We start from the raw sequence: 19,857 nt of genomic DNA on the forward strand, positions 1-19,857 counted from the left end.
ATCCACAAAATACACCCATAGTCCAAGTGCATTTGGAGAAAAGGACAGTTGTCCTTGGCATGGGTTTCCAACATATACATCCATACTAGACTGCATGCAGACCAATTACACAGCTAACTCTTTGGCCACACACCCTCAGGCCCCTTTCTCACTGCTCTGTTAACCAATATCTTCCAGTGCCCCATTAGCCACCAAATGCATTCTCCAATTCTCCACAGCTTTCTTACTGGAACTGCATTCCTGCCACTACCCTGGAAAAGCTCCTCTTAAACCAAGCCAAATATGAAATCATCAACATTAATCTTTCACTGGTAGTATCCCTAGCCAGTAATGGGAAGTATGTGCCAATCAGCTTATTAGAAAATTATACAGTTTGCCACGTAAACTAACACTGCATGCATAACAATAGATGCCAGCCATAACATCTTAGATGTCAATAAATTTAAAGAAAACACTGAAAATACAGATTATAATATATACAGGTTAGAGGACACAAAGAAATAAAAGGTAATAAAAAGATGTTAAGTAAAAACTAATACACCTGGGTCCACTACAAAACTAGATGGCATCTTCATCTCTCCAGCATATCAAAGCACACAGTTCTATACAAAGTTTTTCATCAAACCCCACAGTTCTTCAAATGACACCATTTCTTGCTGCTGGCCTCAGAAAAACAAGACTACATAAGAGTCAATTTCTTGCCACCAGTGGCCATCTATCTATACCTTTAATATGGCAGTCTCTCGCATATTATACTAGCACTTATTCTCTCCAGTACAATTTTCTCAAGTTGACTTAATTCTTTCAACATTTCTGATTCCCTAAATCTTATGATGAGAATGTTTCACAATCTCTATAATCTTTGGGTAATCAAAATTAATCTAAGTTATGTTAATTTTTTTCTGAACAAAATTCCACTGTCTCATTCCTACAGGTTAATCTTTTAATAAAAAAGACAGCTCTTCCCTTAATATTGCATCTCTAAATGTCCTGAATGCTAGGTACAATTTATCTCCTACCAACCTATAAAAGATGCTGTAAAGATTTAGATGGTTTAACCTTTTTCCATACTTACAAATTTAGTACATCTCCTTTATATCAATTCAATGGTTACATTATTAGTCATTGATAAAGTGCAAAAAATTAAATTATAAACAATAACTGGTCTTAATGTTATAAATGTCTAAAACCTTTGGGTCCCTCAAATCCACTGTACCAGAGATTAATCCAATCTTTCTCATTGCTCTAAATTTAAAGTCTTGTATCGGGTACCTAAAAGATAGATCATTATCGATGCTTGTCCAAAATCCCTAATCTCAAATGTGAACACACATTTCTAACCTTGATTATTTGTAGTGTCCAAACTACTAAACCTTATTTTTTTTTATAATTAAACTTGAGACCTATTCTTGTTGCCCATAAATGGACTATTAAATACACATTTAAATCACTGACATTAGGAAATCTGACCTCAGCTCCAACTTTATAACCACCTGCATATTTAGACCCAAAATTTGTTTGGCTTAGGCAAACCAGCAACTACCACATTATACAATATAAGCCCCAGAATTGACCTGTTGGGCCCCCTTAACAGGTAGCTACCTAGACATTTTACCTTTATATCTAACACTATGTTCCCATTCTGTTAAACAGACTACTTTAATTGTGAAAAGTTTTGTCAGAAACCAAAGACCAATATCAATCCTGCAGCAACAGAATTTGTCAATAAATATTTATGCCTATTTTTTTTCTACCCTGGTGACTTTCTGATTTGCAAGTCATTAAAAATTAAAAATGACAGTTTTTGTTTTTTCATCCTTTTTAATTACATTCACAAGATAAATCAGCAAATTTGGAAATCCAACAAACTTCAGAAAACATTTACCAATGTTTTACATTCAAAGAGAACAGTCATCCATTCCTAAGCCATGAAGACAAAAGAACAAAGATTGTTCATGACAGAGAGACTGGAAAAAAAAAATCACATTTTAACTCTGCATTCCTTAGCCTGGCATTATTTTAGCATCATAGCAGTATGTTGGGAAATTGTTGTTTACAGGTTCATAGGTAGGTACTAGGCTATTGGCCCTAGGGTCTATACAAGTCTAGCCAAAAAGGTATCCTGGCTTTCGCCACCCAAGAAAATTATTTTCCTGTGCCCCTGTCAAGCAGAACCACAGAAGTGATCTCCGGGGTAAATTTCCTATCTCCCATCCAATCAAGATTTTTCTTGAAGAGTGCTAATGAGGAGCTTTGTTTGATATAGATAGAAGTTTGTTCCACAGTATGGGAAGTGTCTGGGACAGGAATCTATCCTTCCCAGCATGTTCTGTTTATTGTGGTGACAAGGTTTAGATCCCTACAGCATGTAGCTCGGAGGGATGGGAATTTCTTTAAATGGAGCTTGTCCAACAGCTCTGGGTTTGACATAGCTTTGTATGTTAGGCAGAGATCGCCTCTGAGTAGGGCGATATGCGATACAGTAAAGCTGGAGTTTTTTTTAGACTGTCTGCATAGGGCATCTGAGGCTGGTAATCCTCTTTGTGAAGTATTTTGTGGCCTTTCTAATTGCTGCAGATGTCTTGAGAGGTGCATACCAAAAGAGGCGTCATACTCTATAATGGGTCTGAGTGACAAGTAGAGGGGAACAATGACCTTTTTTCCTGGATGAAAAACCTTTTGTGATGAGGTGTGCCACATAGGATTTCCTGACTACTGTGGCGATGTGATTATCAAAGGAGAGGCTACAGTCCACCTATGTCCGAGGTCTCATCACACTTTCAGTGTTAAGTAGACTACTGCCTATGTGGTGGTTCATGGGTAAAGAGTTTTTACCAAAAGGGATAACAATGCACTTTTTGGCATTGAGCTTGAGGTCACGGCTTTGACACCAAGCATCTGTCTCAGTGAGGCGTAGGATGTCCACATCATTAGGAGTTTCGATTATGGCTCCTAGTTTGCAGTCATCTGCAAACTGTTAGCCAAAGACCTTCTGTGTTAGCCTGTGCTTCAGAGAAGTAGATGCCAAACAGAACAGCACCCATGACTGAACCCTGTGGTACTCCACTTGTCACTGGTCTGAAATTGGATTTGGAGTCTGCTACTTTCACAGTGTGGGTTCTGTCAATGAGCCAGTTGGCAAACCATCTTTTAAGCTATATATTCTCATTGCAGAAACACATTTGTCCCCTACTGTTCACTTCATGAGCTTTTTTTTTTCTTTTACTTACCTCCTTTCTTTTACCTCAGTTTTAACCCTCAATAAACTGGCTGACCATACAGTCCCAGATTTTTTCCACTGCTTTTATTGCACAGTCATTGTTTTCTGCTACATGGGAAATGGCATTTTATCTACATACGAGAATTTATCCTGAATTCAAGCAAAAACATTTGCTGCTGACTCAGTATAGAGATGCTGCATGCCTACTGTTTCTTTTTTAAATATATTCTACAACACTGTTAACTTCCTCTGCTTCAAGGAGTCTGTTAAATGACTTTTGGCTACAAAATAACACTGTCAGTAGCATCCATAATGGGGGGATTATACACCACATAAATCTCTAGCACTGTCTTGTGCACTTAACTTTCCTGAATCTCAACAGCATACATCTCCTCTCGAAGATCTCAATGACATCATGTCTACTAAAATCCAATCTATAAGACTGCTTTGTTTATACTACACCTTGTGTTCAGGTCTTAAAACTTTCTTCTGTAAACAACTGATGCGAACATACGAGATCATTCTGTGTAAGCATTGTGCTTCAGTAAATTATGTATATAGTGAACAAACAGATGCGCTTTCCTATTAAAAAAAAGCGTATAGTACCCTCATGTACATGCAGATTTACCATCACTGAATGAAGATTTTGATTTCGTCCATACAAAAGCTGACTTGGTCTAACTATGCAAGTTATGAGTGGAGCTCTTTTCTGCAAAGCAGTTTTGAAACATGGACAGTTTTGTTTTATAGTGTTTGTTAGTTTGTCTTTCGGCTTTTTCCTGGTAAGGGGTCCCAACAGCGGACTCCGGTCCACTAATGATTGTCAGTAGATTTTTACGAAACGCAGAGGTACCAGCTCGACTCCCAACTTTCAATGAAGGCATGCCCATTTATGCACGCATGTCTTTCGAACGCTACCCAACCGTGGGGAGGATATGCAGACTCCACACAAGGCACACTCAAGCCAAGCCAAGCCAAGCTGAGAATCGAACGGGAGAACCTCTTGCTGTGAGGTAATGCTACCGCCGTACCACCGCGGCAGGGCAGTTTTGTTTTATAGTAAACAATGAAATTTCTGAATTAGATTGCGTTTTCCTAACTACTTCTCAATTTACTGTGGAAGTCAATATAACCCTTCAGATAATGCATTAACACTAATTGATAACACACTTCCTTTACTGTACTCTCATTTAAGCAGTACTGCTCTTAACTCTTCAGCATTAGTCCACATTTGAAGCTAATTTGTTAGGCATTCAGCGCCAAGCGCTCCAACAGCAATTAAAATTTGCAGCTCATACATGTTGTCCAGAAAAAAGTGTTCAGAAATAGTAGTAACCAAGTAGAAAAAATGTTGCAGATTCTGCAGAAATCTGAGTGGCTAGTTTGCAGGTTGATCAGCAAAAGTGTACCCAAAAACTGTGTATGTAAATCAAACAAATACCACCAATGACTCTTAAATCCACCTCAAATCCAAGAGCCATGTGTACACCAACAGTGAGTCACAGGACAAGTACATAAACTACAGCGCAGAAGCAGAATGACAGATGTCCCCAGTGTGAAAACAGCAGACTGCCTTAAGTTCCTCGATATTTCAGAAAAATGAAAAATAATGCTATCAAACTACAGATTAAAATTAATAGTAACAAACAGTCCAAAACTTCACATGTTAATAATTCTTCTATAAAATTAGTGAAGGAAAACCAGAGCAAAATTCACTGGATTAACTCCACTCTAATCACTTTGATTCACCAACTGGACTTCGTCAAATCAGCTTTTCAATAACAACTTTACCTGTGGAAAACTAAATGTACACATAATGAAAAAGGATTAAATAATGACTGAAAAACTGGTGTACAGTAATGAATCAAAACAAAGAAAAACTCATGAAAGTTTAGTGTACCAGTAGAAGGAAACCTGGTGTAAACAACCATCTTACAGCCCCCCCCCCCCCATAGCAAGGATCCACAATAAAAGGGTCAAAAAACAAGGTCAGTCTTGAACCTCAAACTCGCTGGGATACATTCTCTATGTAGGGAATACCTTTGTTAACAAAGGCATGTGTGTGTTTCATTAGTCATCACATGCCTTAGCCACAGGGGAACACAGTACAAAGTCAATTAAGTTGGTGCCAAAAATGCAAATAACCAATCCCACTGGAGAAGGGTACTCAAATAAAACAGAAAAATAAAATGCATATGAAAATAAAACTGTAAAGATGTGGCTCAGGTCCAGAATCCAGGCTCAGACAGCATACCCTGTCAACTGTCCAGAGATCTGCAGAATGCCCAGATTTTTGCCTCATATTTTTGATCAGTTTACTCATAAAACTGTGGTTTTCTGGCGAAAATCATTGAGGACTAAAGTAAGAAAATGAGACATTTGGGTTTCAGACTTCATAACCTTCAGACGATTCATGCTAACAAAGCTGTTATTCTATTACATTTCTATGTTTGTAAGTGCAATATCTTAAAAAAAAAAGTCCCTACTTTGGGGTCTTTGTCCAAGCATTATGTCTTTGCCCAGACTTCTTTCTCTAAAAGGTTGAGAGGTATGTCAAACAGGAGTACAAATAATGACCAATCCTTACAAATATCATACCAACAGTAACAGCCAAAACATCCAATCTGAAAAAAATTAAAGAAAGCCCAGTATTGAAGTCAATGGTAATACTACAAAACCAAAATAAGAAGTTCAGTCCAAAAGGAATCAGGTGGATGACAGGAATGGCCTCTAAGCAGCCTAAAAGTCAATAGGTCAATCCAAACTAAAAGAAATACTAATAAAACAAACTGGATTACAGAATTGGAACTGGTAATCAAGTCCTAGTCTGTTTCCACACAAAAATATGGTGCAACAAAACTCCCTTCAGTAAAAGTAGCACCAAGGTGACGAGATGACCCAAGTAAAAGGAGTTTAAGAAGCAGTGCAATAAAATAAAAAGAAAACAAGACCAATAAAATCACAGCCAAAGTGAAGAAAAGGGTGTGTGTTTGCCATTTCCCCAAATATTCCCTTTTTTCCAATTTACGGGGATCGCCAAGTTGTAAAACGTTTGTAGGGGTGTGTGTAGGACAGCTAAATAAAAAGTTTGAAGGAGTTTTTTCATCTCTCAGCACTTAGAGTTACAAGTACTTAAATTTCAAAAGGGAGCCCAAGAAGACCGGTTTATTTAATGGATTCAGTCAAGACTTTCTTGTGAACTAGATTCCAGAAGCAACTCACTGTGAAGTCGAAATCCTTGAGTATGCCCTGTTTGGGATTCTGCACGATGAAGAAATCAGTCAGGGATAAATCTGAATGCCCTTTGCCCAGCATGTCAATCACTGAAGCCTGACATTTTGTAAAATACTCTAGGTAGGTGTCAAGTCAAAGGGCAAAGATGTGAACTGGAAATTATCTCCTCCTGATGCAAACCTAATGAGCTGTCTGCTGCCAGTGGCAATGGGTTTATGAAGTTAGGCATCTTTCCAACCTACACTGTGTTGGAATAGAGGTGGAAGTCTCAAACAAAAACAACTTCAATCCGCGGGAGTGCTGGACGTGAGCAAAAGAATGTGGCATAAATGAAAAAAAATGCGTTTTCGACCAAGTCTGATCTACATTTCTAGTTTGAATGTGCATTTTTATTGTTTTGAAAGTATATTGTAGCATAAACTAGTAAAATACACACACATATATATATATATTATATATACACATATATGCACATACACACAAACATTACATATATACACACACAAACTACAGCTTTTTTCTATTACTGCATTTTATGAGCAATTCATCTCACTAGTACAGAACTTTCACAAATTTGATGCACAATATTAAAAACAATGGTAAAAATAAAGCATGCTTAAACATTCAAAAGAAGCACTTATGTCCTGACCTTGTTGACTTTTCTGTGTGTCCAAGGCTAAGCATGAAAAAAATAGAAGTTCTAAATCAATGTTGAGCTCTATGCAAACAATAGCATGTTATAAATATCCTTTTCCATTATTACAAGACAGTGTTAAGGTACATTTCTGATGTACAACTTCTGAGCATTGTCAAAGGGCAGTACATTAATTAAAATGTAAGCAACAAAAAAAAAATACATATACATACACTATACACACACACATATATATATATATATATATATATATATATATATATATATACATATATATATATATATATATATATATATATACACACACACACACATACATATATATATATATATATATATATATATATATATATACACACACACACATGCACACACATGTATTGTGTGCGTGTGTGTATGTATATATATACATATATATATATATATATATATACACACACACACACACATACATGCACACACATGTATTGTGTGCACGTGTGTGTGTATGTGTATATATATATATATATATATATATATATATATATATATATATATATATATATATATATATATATATATATATATACACACACACACACACACACATATACATACATACACACAGTTTCACTTCATAATCTCGAAATGCTGAAATCTCGAATTTCAGCATTTCGAGGCTATGAAGCCAAATTTTAAAATATGGAAAGCACAATCTTGAATTCGAATATCAAATTTGCGGTTATGGCTTTACATTACGTGACGTGTGGTGTTTGCATTGTATGGATTTGCGTGGAGTGTAAGGTAAGTGACTTTTTTAAGGGTTTTTGGGTGGGAGTTTGAGTGCGTGTTAGATTGTTTTTTAAGTTGTATGTGTGGGTTAGGGTAGGTTAATGTACGAGTCTAATTGTGTGTGTGTGTGTGTGTGTGTGTGTGTGTGTGAGAGAGGAACTGTGGAATGTCTGGGCATGAGAGTTCTGTCTGTTACTGTTTGTGTGATCTCAGAGTTAGTATATATAAGTGGGGGGGGGTACAGGGGGGCTTGCCCCCAGCTTTTGTGTAGTGTAGGTATTTTGGTGTTTGTTTTGCTTTTGTGTGTATTTGTTTTGTGTTGTGGGTGTTGTGGTTTGCATGTGGTCTATGCTTTGTGTTTGGGTTTATGGTTTCGGGTTTGTGGAGTTTCGGTTTTGGCTTTTTGGTATCGAAATGCTGAAAATTCGAGATTTCAGCATTTTGAGATTATGAAATGAAACCACACACACACATTGTGCCATTCTCTTTTAAACAAGGTCAGCCTTCAATGATGCTAAATTATGTTACATAGTTAATCATGCTAATTTACATGACTCTCCAGTGCATAATACTTTTAAAATAGTTACATGTGATAATTCATCATTAGTATGCTATCCTGTATACTGCACTTCTGTCAGAGCATTATGTATTCCAGTAATTATGTCACATATCCAAAGGTTTGACAAAATAGCATGTACGCACTCTCAGACACAGACTTACGACTTTGTAAGGTATACTCTGAAGATGCAATTTAAATGACTGTCATATTGTAATAGGAGCCCTGCTAGAAGATTTGATTTCCTCATTGTAATGCTGTTGTGAATTTTACCAGAAATGCTGACATTTTGGAGCTTCAAGATGGCTGCACACTGAGTAAAAGCTTGTTTTTAGCGCTCTCAGCGTGAAAACAGAAACTCAGCACAGAAAGCCAGTAGACTTGTGTTTATGGGTGAATTTCAGTAACTGGCTATTAAGTACACTACCTGGATGCCAGGAATAAAGAAATACAGAAGACCTGGAAAAAATCAGCTACACAAAGTGAGGACGAAACCCTGCCTAGGGAGAATTCTGCAGCTGTTCAGCAAAAAGCAATGTAACCTTCAGATACCACTTCCAATAACCAACATGAAGATACAAGACAACTGCATACAGACCTGGTTAAACTAAACAAAACACTGCAGTATATCAACACAAACAACAAAAGGCTGGAAAAATGGAAGAAGCTTTAAACAGATATTCAGATGAGATGATAAAGCTGCAAAAATCAGAGGTCGAAATGAAGAAAAGACTGGCTGAATATGAGACTGCTCAGGAAGAGAGGTTTCAAAAAATAATAGCATTAGAGGACAGAGCACATAGGGAAAACCTGAGATTTTCAACTATATCAGAGAAGCTGGAAGGAACAGACTGCATTAAATTTATGACCGCATAGATAAGCAACTGGACTGATATTCCAGAGCATGACTTACTTAGTTGAATGGGCCATATAGTGTGTATGCTCCAAATCTAGCTATAGGAAAGCAACCTAGACCTTTAATAGTAAGGATGTGATCCCATCAGCAGAAAGAATTGACTGTCAAAACTGTGGCAGAAGGACAAAACACTAAAAGTAGGAGACAGCAGAGTATTTGTGGAGAATGATTATTCACTGTACACCAGGCAGACTAGGAGCAAATTCATCCCTCTATTCAAAGAGAGCCGAAACGCAGGTTTGAGATTAAAACTGCGGTATCCAACTGTCTTCAAGGGATTCTTCCCTGGAGGGACAAAATCATTTTTTGATCAAGTGCATACTAAGGGAAAAGTAAAAAAAAGTTAGACCAACAAAAACTAAGCTGTGAAACAGGAGTCAGCTTCGCACTCCGCTAGTCATAAAGGCCACACAGAGACTGCACCTGTGAAACCTTTTCCAGTATTTCAATGGAAAATGTTGGAGAAAAGGAAGGGAGCAGGAGAGTTGACCAGAAGAATTGCGAGTACTTTGGGAATGAAGCAGACACAGGATTTGGGTGATGGAGAACAGTAATAATGCGGGATTGCAAAGCATTAATTACATTTGTGAGATACGACAGCAAGAAAATCTGGAAACACTGGACTTCTTCAAAATTTGTTTGCCGAGTGGAGGCCTCAACTATATGCCCTACATCATTTCATTAATGTTTGAAAAAATGTGTTAGAGGGGAATAGAAGGGAGAACCTTAACTCTAAGTAAAGAAAACACTTTCTTAACAGTATTTTATCTGTGTTGCATGGTTTTCTTTGCATGCTATTTTTGGGTATAATGGGGATTATAAACAGGTGTTGTTTTTATTTTTCTCCCCTCTTCTCTTTTTCTTCCTGTGCAGTTTAGAGAAACATAGGTAATGTAATTAAAAAAAAAAAAAAAAAAAAAAACAGAAAAAGGGAACCTGGTTAAGGGGGGCATGACAGTATGTTTTTTATTCGTGTATGGGGAAATGATTGATTACGGACCTTTATTTTAAAACAGAGTATGTAAATGAAAAAAAAGAAAAATAGAATAACGCCTCATTTGGTATGTACCTCTCAAAACATCTGCAACAACTGGAAAGACCGCAGAAATACCTCATTAAAAGAATCACAGGCCTAAAGCAGATGCCCTACGTTGACTGCATTAAAAAAACTCCAACTATACTCTGTCACATATCGTCTACTCAGAGGCAATCTCTGCTTAACATAAAAGGCCATGTCAAACCCAGAGCTGTTGGACATGCTACACTTAAAGAAATCCCAATCCCTCAGAGCCACATGCTCCATGCTCCAGGGATCTAAACCTTATCACAATAAACAAAACATGCTGGAGGGATAGGTTCCTGACCCAGAAACTCCCCAGACTCTGGAATAGACTGCCCATACATGTCAAGCAGAGTGCCTCTTTGGCCCTCTTCAAAAGGAACCTTGACGACTGGATGGGAGAAAGGAAATTCACCCCGGAGATCACGTCAGTCGCCCTGCTAGACAGGGGTCCAGGGAAGTAAATAGTTTGGGAAGAAATAGCCAGGGAATTGTTATGGCTAGGCTTGTATAGGCCCTAGGGCTGATAGCCTAGTACCAACCTATGAACCTATAATATTGAACATATGTTTTTTTTCCTAGCACTTGCAAATATGTATACTAAGTAGCATTTCTGCAGCTGCTTGTCATGCCTTCATGGAGACTATCTGAAACAGAAACTGGAGACGGTCTGGTGGAAGAGGATTAGGTGAGTGAAAAGAAAAAAAGAACAGAGAAATTGACTAGGACATACAATCAGGGATTTTCCCAGGTGTGACAGCTTTAAAGAGAACACAAAACCAGTTAGACAAAGTAAAGTTCTTATTTTTTTAATGCAATAATGGGGATACTAATGTGAACAGGTGCTTCTGTTTTTTTTTTTCTTGTTCACCCTTTTTCTCTGTCCAGTTTTGAAAAATGTAGGCATTGCAATGAAAAAAGAATTTTGGGGGGGGGGGTGATAGGGTTTGGTTAAGAGAGTATGACAAAAGAAAAATCAGTGTGCTTTTTCCCATGCTTGCATAGGGAAATGACTGGGTAAAAACCCTAGGAGTTATCCAGTAACAAGTTTATTACAAAGCATGTAAATGAAAAAGAATATTGAATATTGTAAGGCTTTTTTTTCTGATAAACAAGGTACCCTTAGTAGTTTTGTACCTAGTTTGCAAGTCACTAGAAGTCAATTTGATAAAGAAAAATAGCTTGGAGAAAGTGTTCACTGAAACCATTCAAGTTTTTTCTCAACTCAGAGTTGTATAGATATAAAAAAATAGCACAGGTTGTACGATGCGTCTTAGTATGAATAACCTTTCTTTTTGGTTAACTTTAGCTTATCTGTGTAGCGATCAACTTAGAAATTATGTTCTTATTAGGAAGAACTTCAGCATTTGAAGATGTACATAGCTGTGTGTTATTGTAACGTTCATAGGTTTTAGGAAGGTTTTTCAGGGAGCTGTTCTGTTTGAGAGCTTTCAAAAAAACTAAAAGTTATGTAAGATGTGACAAGCGCAAATGGATATCACATGAAAACTGTACAAAAGACCAACCTGCCGAACAGTATATACATGCAACATAAAAGTTGGAACTAAACATTTAGCAAAAGAGCGGTTTTTTATATATATATATATATATATGTATGTATATATATATATATATGTATATATATATATATATATATATATATATATATATAAACGGTGGTAATAACTATACAAGAAAATGGTGCTTTCTGTAATGTCTTTCAATCTAAATGGACTTAGATAAATATAAGAAAAAGAAAGAGCAGTGAACTATATTAAAAAAAGTAGAGTGCAAATAGCTATGCTACAGGAGAAAGATTTTTCGGGATGGTTATTCAGAAGAATATTTGATGCAAAGGAAGAGGAGTACTTTTATTAAATGCAACAGGAGCTCTGATAGAAGAGGGAAAAAAGATAATAATGGAAGATATATAGTACTAAGGGGCTACTGGCTAGGGATGAGGATTACACTGGCATGCATTTACATCCCCCCTAAAACTGCTATAATGGAACTTAAGAAATGTTTGAGAGAAATAATCAGCTTTCAGCAAGGAATATTACTTGTAGGTGGGGACTGGAATTTGGTTTTGCAACAGTGAATATGTGTCTGGGAGGTCTAGAAAGGAAATTATAACAAGGGAGGGTAGATTTTAAGAAATTTATGAAAATGTTTGGCATGGAAGATGTAAATTTAGTACTAGGAGTTCGGAGTGAATTTACATATTACTCACCGAGATACAAAAACTGGGTTAGGCTAGATAGATTTTATATCTATTCAAAGCTGCAGTGAAATAGGCCTTCTGCCATTTGCTCTGCTGTGATATTGGAAAAAGAAAGTGCTTATTTTCAACTGTTTGCTGCACTTCTGTTTTACTGCATATCTGTAATCTGTACAACTGTTTTTATTCTCCTTTTTGTTGTCTGTTACAGCTGAATATCTGTTACTGTTAGTGACCTTTGGAGCTTGTAGTGAAATCTTATCTAGAGAGGTCCAGCTGTTTCTTTGTGGGAAAGTGCACATCTGTTTTACAGCACATCTGCTTAATCTGTGCAACTTTTTATCCCACCCACCCGCACAGCTGCAGTTGTCGTCTTAAAGCTTGGTGGCTTTGAGTTGCCCACCTCTAGTATAAAGGTGATATTGGACGATCCCCCAGTCAGATTACATCAGCTCATTCTGTTTTATAGTGAGAACTTTGTAAAGGTCCACTTCCTTTAGCTTCTCAACCTTGAATTATCTCATCTTCTGTCCCCTCACTTTCTACTATAAAACTGTACCTCTTCCTACTTCATTTTGCTGCTTGTGCTTAGGAGTTCAACTGCATTTAGTTTGCCATATTTATTACTGCTTGTTGGTAGCCTCATTAAATTGATGACAGTATTCTACTGAACTGCTGCTTTATTTGTGCTGTTACTGTTGTGACTGAGCTACTGGTTTAATACAATATACTGATTAACTATATTTCATTGCGACCTACTACAGTTCATTATTGTTTAACTGCATTTCGTTGCTGTTTAACTATTTTTTCACACTGCGAGTTCTGCTCTTTTGACCATAAGTGATCTGTGCTTCATTGTGAGTTTTTTTTTTATACTGTGTTCTTAACCTTAAAATTGAGTAGCATAGTCTAGATACAAGTCTGCTGCATGTTTTTTTTTTAACCCTTTCTGAGGTATTCCAGCTACAAATTTTCCCTTAGTAGCACTTGTTATCATCTAGTAGTACTACTCTTAGACCTTCATCCCTTTACCCTCTTAGCTCTTTCAGTTTCTGACAATTTCCTACATTTTCTCCTGCCGGTCTGGTTGATATGGGCATCCTGAGACAGTGTAGCAACTGCCTCATGTACACGGCAACCCTCTACCACCACCTAGGAATACAATTTGTGAGAGGTGGAATCAAGCACCTCGCTCTCTCCCCCACAAACCAGTATACCTGGCACTAAGAAGGTTGGCAACATGAACACCACACCTCAAACACCACCCTCATCTACACAACACCCTCCCCCCACATATGCTAAGGTCCTCAAAAAAAGCATACCCAAACAAGAGAGATCGCTGAGGCATAAAAACACACCAACTCCATGGCCCACCACACAGTCACACAGCCACAAAGGCCTAAACATAAACCCAACATTTTAGTCATAGGAGACTCCATTCTGAGACAGATGTGCCCCTCACCAGGAAGGACAATGAGAACATGAGTTATTTGTTGGGTGTCAGAATCCGCCATATCACCAATGCACTCAAGTCTCTCAACAGGTATTGTTATGGCTGTCATAGTCCATGTTGGAGTGAATGACTTCAGACGTACCTCCCTGGATTATATGGAGAGAGATATGATTGAGCTCAGTAAGTGTGTCCCCCAAGCAGGTATGTTCTTAGCCTTAAGCAACATTCGACCATCACCCAGAATGATGCCTCAATGTTGTTGTGTCTTTCGGCTTTTCCCGGTTAGGGGCCGCCATAGCAGAACTCCAGTTCGCTAATGATTAGCAGTAGATTTTTACGTGCCGAGTTGCCAGCCCTGACGCACAACCTTCAAAGAAGGTATGCCCATTCGCGCATGTCTCTACATAGAAGACGCTCTAGCTGAGAACCAAACAGGATGTAGTCTTACTGTGAGGTGACAACGCTACCACAGCACCACTGCAGTAGAATGATGCCTCAATACAAACAAAAAAAGATTGACTTTAAAAAAATGGCTTAAGTTCTGGTGTCATTCCAAGGGGATCCAGTACCTGACAGCTAGGGATGACAACTGACAAACCACAATGCTTTGCTAGAGATGGCCTGCATCTGTCTCCCTTGGGCTTCAGTCTCCTGGCAAAGGTTCTTATCTCCCCCATAGTGCCTTTTTTAGGCAATGCCTTGAGGTCGAAACTACCAACATGAAAATTTCATCAAAACGCAAATTAAATGTCATACTGCTAAATGCCAGGAGTATAAACATGAACCTGCACTCATTGCAAGCATTCTTAACCCAGGAAGATGCGGACATTTGTGCAGTCACAGAAACCTGGTCCACAGTTGTGGAGAGCACCCCAGTTGTACCAGGTTACTCATCCTATCATTCACTCAGACCCCAAACCGTGGGCAGCAAAACAAAAGGAGGTGGAGTTGCGATATATATATATATATATATATTTATAAAAAAACACACACCTCTAGGCTGGTCAAGCAGTATGATGCACAGGAAACACTCCATGTGCAGTTAATAAGTGACATTACCCCTATTCATATCATAGCTAGCAACTCTTGACTCAAGATGCCCACTCCACCTATCTGGTCCACTTCGAATCGATCAAGATTCAACCCTTTACCCTGATCCTGGGCGACTATACAACCATAGATTGGAAGAAAGACTCATGCCAAAACACAAATGCCCGGAGATTCCTTGATTTCGTCATTGCAAATGCCTTGGACCAGTTGGTTGACACCCCCACAAGATGTGAAAATATCATGGACTTAGTATTAACCAACATGAGTAACCACTGCAGCATCCCTACAGTGTTATCATTCCTGGTAAGATCTGACCACAAAGCAGTCAGTTTTGACATCACTATCTCCTCCGACCCCCCCCCCCCCAGCTTTGGTCAAACAAAAATCTTCTCCAAAGCGGATTACTACCTCCGGAGGGAAGCTAGAAACAGCTTCACAGCTCCCTCTCCCTCCACAGGAACTGGCACCCATGTCCAAACCCATACCAAAGTACTATATGAGCATTTATATAGCTGCACGGAATCAGGAATACCAGATAGGATGAAATCCTTCTCAAGGAAAAGTAAACCTGTCTGGTGGACACAATAAATAAACTCTATTCAGAACTAGTGGTCAAGGACACCACATACACAAATGCTGTAGATATAGCCAACCAGCCAGCAGACTGATTCAGTGAAAACTTCACTCCTCTGGCCACCCCATCACTAAAACTGGAAAACCCCAGTACCTGCCCTCCACCCTCCCCTTATTTCTAGGGAGTAAGTCATCACTGCCCTCTCAAAGGCAGAAACTACAGCCTCCATGGGACCAGATAACATCCCAGGCTGCATCCTACATGAACTCTGGCAGAAACTAGCAGCACCATTAGGCACCATATTCAACCAAAGACAGAGTACCAGCTTCGCCCTAGCTGAGTAGAGAACAGCTACTGTCATCCCTTTGCACAAAGCTGGAGTGCCTACCCATCCAGGAAATTATAGACCCATCAGCCTAACTAGCCTGATCTGCAAGGCCATGCAGTGTAATATCATGGACCTCATTAACAAGGACACTGGCAACCCTCCAGACAGTTTATCCCACGAAGTTTGGTTTTGTCAAGGGGAGGTCATGGCTGTTAAATTTGGTCGACTTCTCTGCGACAGTCACCAAAGGCCATAGATGAGGGGAAGACAGTGCACATCACCCTACTTTGACCTAGCCAAAGTCTTCACTACTATTCCCCACTCAAGTATAATAGATAAACTCTCTCAACTGAGAATCAATCTGTAGGTTACCAGATGGGCAGCAAACTGGCTCACTGATGGAACCCACCTAGTCAAAATAGGAAAATCCACCTCAAGTAGTAGACCCATAACAAGCGGTGTATCCCAAGGATTGGTCTTGGGGCCTCTGCTGTTTGGGATATACTTTTCCGAGATGCAAGCCAAATCTAGTTGGCTAAGGCTGACCAAGTTTGCAGATGACTGCAAGCTGGGTGCTGACATCAATTCCCCTAGAGATGTGGACATCCTCCAAGAGGGGCTAACCCAACAAATGACTGGTGCCAGAAACATGGCCTCAAAATGAATGCCAAAAAATGCATCATCATTCCTTTTGGGGAGAGTGACATCCCCACAAATTATAACTGATAATAAGGTACTAAGCATGCAATTAGTCGTGATGGACCTGGGCACCCAGGTTGACAGCAAACTGACTTTTGTCCATCATACTGCCTCCAGTGCACGGAAAGCTTTCTACATGGCCCATCTCATTAGTAAGGTTATCTCATCCAGGGACAAGGTGGTTATAACCATCCCTTTATTCTTCCCTTATAAGACTGAGTACAATGAACCTTTAGGCATATACCTCACAAAGCACATGTAACAGAGTGAGGAAAGTACAGTTGTGTACACTTACCATAAATGAAGATGTGAGAGTGTATTCACTGTTGCAGTCCTAACTAATGGGTTATCCGGCTCCTGGTAGCCCTCGATCGGCCAGAATACCAAAGGTAAGTAAATATGACTTATGTTGTAAAGGACAACAGGATGTCCGACACACAAGGAGTTAGCAGACATCACTTCTTCAGTTTTTCTTGCCATAACAGTCAGAAGCCCCCAGAAACAAGGCTTAAACCAAAAGCAATTTTGGAAAATAAAATCAAATGTAGCCTGTACCTTAGGAAAAGAGAATAGGAGAGGACCAAAAAAGGGGGAAGGAGGGAGGGAAACCAGGACTGCAACAGTGAATACACTCTAACATCTATATTTATGTGTACACAACTGCACTATGTCCATAGTGTTTCACTGTTACAGTCCTAACTAATGGGTTGATTACCAAAGCCCAGAGAAAAGGGAGGAGGAACCAACAGAATAAAGGGTTGGAGATAATGCCCTGCAGAACAGCAGTGGCAAACCCTGGCTCTGGAAAACAAAGGCAAATTATAATGCTTTGTGAAAAAGTTAACAGAAGACCATGAGGCAGCCTCCAAAATATCTATAGTAAGGACACCCCTTAAAAAGGCTGCAGAAGTGGAAGCTGCTCTTGTTGAGTGGGTCCTAACCCCTTGAGGAGGGACCTTGCCATGAAAGGAATAACAAAGTAATGCAATGTGCAATCCATTTAGAAATGGTTTGCTTAGAAATAGCCTTGCCCTGGGCTCCATGGGCAAAACTGACCATACTGATTTCCAAAGGTCTTTAGTCTTGTCCAGGTAAAACCTAAGCTGTCTGTGCACATCAAGAGAATGTAGGATCCTTTCACCTCTATTTTGAGGATTAGGAAAGAAGGTTGGAAGGTGTATGGACTGATCAAGAGTCAGGTTAGAAACTACCTTAGGCATAAAGGATGGGTTGGTTCTCAGAGACCCTACCTTCACTGAAAATAAGAAAAGGTTCCACAGCCAAAGCTTGCAGCTCCGAAACACTCCTTGCTGAAGTTATAGCCAAGAGGAAGGCAGTCTTCCAAGAGAGAGAAACGTTAAATCCGCAGTGCAGCTGACTCAAAAGGGAGGAAGAGTGAGTTTCTCCAGAACAAAATTAAGATTCCAGGCCGGAGTAGGTGCCCTTCTGGGAGGTTTTAAGTTGCAAGCACCTCTGAGAAACATTTTCATTAGGGGATGAGAGAAAATGGGTTGCTCAAAAGAATAAGCAGAAATGGCTGAAGCATGGATCTTGACGGGAGAAAGAAAGACCACACTTAAGCACATCAGCCAGGTATTCCAGGATCAAAAGAAGGGTAAGGCTGAGAAGAAGATTCCCCTCTAGCCTGCATCCAATGAGAGAACCTTTCCCATTTGCCAGCATTGGACTTCCTAGTGCTAGGCCTCCTGGCCTCCCTCAGCATGTCAACCACCTGCTGGGAAAGGGAAGAAGATAAGGAAGGAGTCATACCAATGAGCCATGCAGCCAAAAGGAGAGACTGAAGATGAGGATGCAGAATGTTTCCCCCTTCCTGAACCAAAAGATCTGGCTTCAGAGGAAGATGCCAAGGAGGAAATTGGGAGAGACTGTAAAGCAGTGGATACACCAATGCTGTCTGGGCCAGTCCGGAGCTTTGAGAATATTCCTTGGACTTTAGTCCCTGATCTTCAATAATACTCTGGGAAGAGGAGGGAAGGCATAAACTGACAGCGTCCAAGGGAAGTACAGAGCATCCACTTTCCAGGCTCTGCTGTGATGCTGTCTGCTGCAAAAAAAAAAGGTAGAAGATGGTTGTCTGGGGAGGAGAAAAGATCCACGCAAGGTGTGCCCTAAAGTTGAATGATGCTGTAAAAAACTGCTCTGTTCAGCTGCCACTTGTGAGGATCCCGTGTTTGTCTACTCAACTGGTCTGACAAAACATTGAGCCTTCCTGCAAGAAACTGAGCTAGGAGATGCAGGCCCAGGGATGCTGCTATGGACCAGAGATTCTTGCTATGCCTGCATAGGGGGGGGGGGTAAGAATGCATCCCTCCCTGCTTGATGATCTACCACATGACCATGGTGTTGTCTGTTCTGACGAGCAGGGTCCCTGGAGAAAGAAGATGCTTGAAAGCGAGTAAGGCCTGCTGAACTATCAACTCCTTTAGATTTATGTGCAGGTGCATCTGCTGGGCATTCCAACATCCCTGTATGCATCTGTCATCCAGGTGAGCTCCCCGGGTGTAGTCCAATGCGGCTGTGGTAAGAACTTGAGTGGCAGAAGGTGGGCAAAAAGGCATGCCTGTGTTTTGTAGACAGGCTGTTGCTCACCATAGAAACTCTTGTCGGCAGAGATGGAAGCAGAGGAACCATGATATCCAGGTCCTGCGTGTGTTGACACTAAATGTTCTTGAGGTACCATTACAATTTCCTCATATGCAGTCTTGCATATGGAATCAGGAGAATACAAGAGTTTGTAGGTATTTCCTTGCAGGGAGCTGGGACAGGCTTGTCAAGTCCTTTAAGTAAACTGAAAGAGTTGTCTGCTTCTCCTGGGTGAGATATATCATCTGGGTAGCTGTATTCAGACTCGCTCCCAGGAATGTCATCTCCTTGGATGGCACCATTTTTGATTTTTCCTCGTTGAGAGTGTAACCCAAGGAAGAGAGGAGAGTCTTTACAAATTCTGGATCCTTTAACAGCTGTTCCTGAAAATTTGCTTGAATTAGAAAGTTGTCCAAGTAAGGATAAATCTGAAATTTCTTCTGCCCGCACAAAGCAATGACTGGAGCCAGGCACTTTGCGAAAACTCTGGGAGCAGTAGATAAGCCAAAGGGCAGTGCA

General features: G+C 39.7%; 1 protein-coding gene across 1 annotated transcript in view; it reads right to left on the reverse strand.

The window, feature by feature from the left end:
• Positions 1 to 19,857, reverse strand: part of LOC122792798 (annexin A3-like) — an 825,182-nt gene that overhangs the window by 373,799 nt on the left and 431,526 nt on the right. The window contains exon 6 of the mRNA XM_044060366.1: positions 7,104 to 7,130. Within this exon, the coding sequence (XP_043916301.1) occupies positions 7,104 to 7,130 (27 nt within the window). The remainder of the gene's footprint in view (positions 1 to 7,103; positions 7,131 to 19,857) is intronic.

The sequence above is a fragment of the Protopterus annectens genome, chromosome 2.part0, assembly GCF_019279795.1.
Source record: "Protopterus annectens isolate FY-2018-M chromosome 2.part0, PAN1.0, whole genome shotgun sequence".
Lineage (NCBI taxonomy): Eukaryota > Metazoa > Chordata > Ceratodontiformes > Protopteridae > Protopterus > Protopterus annectens.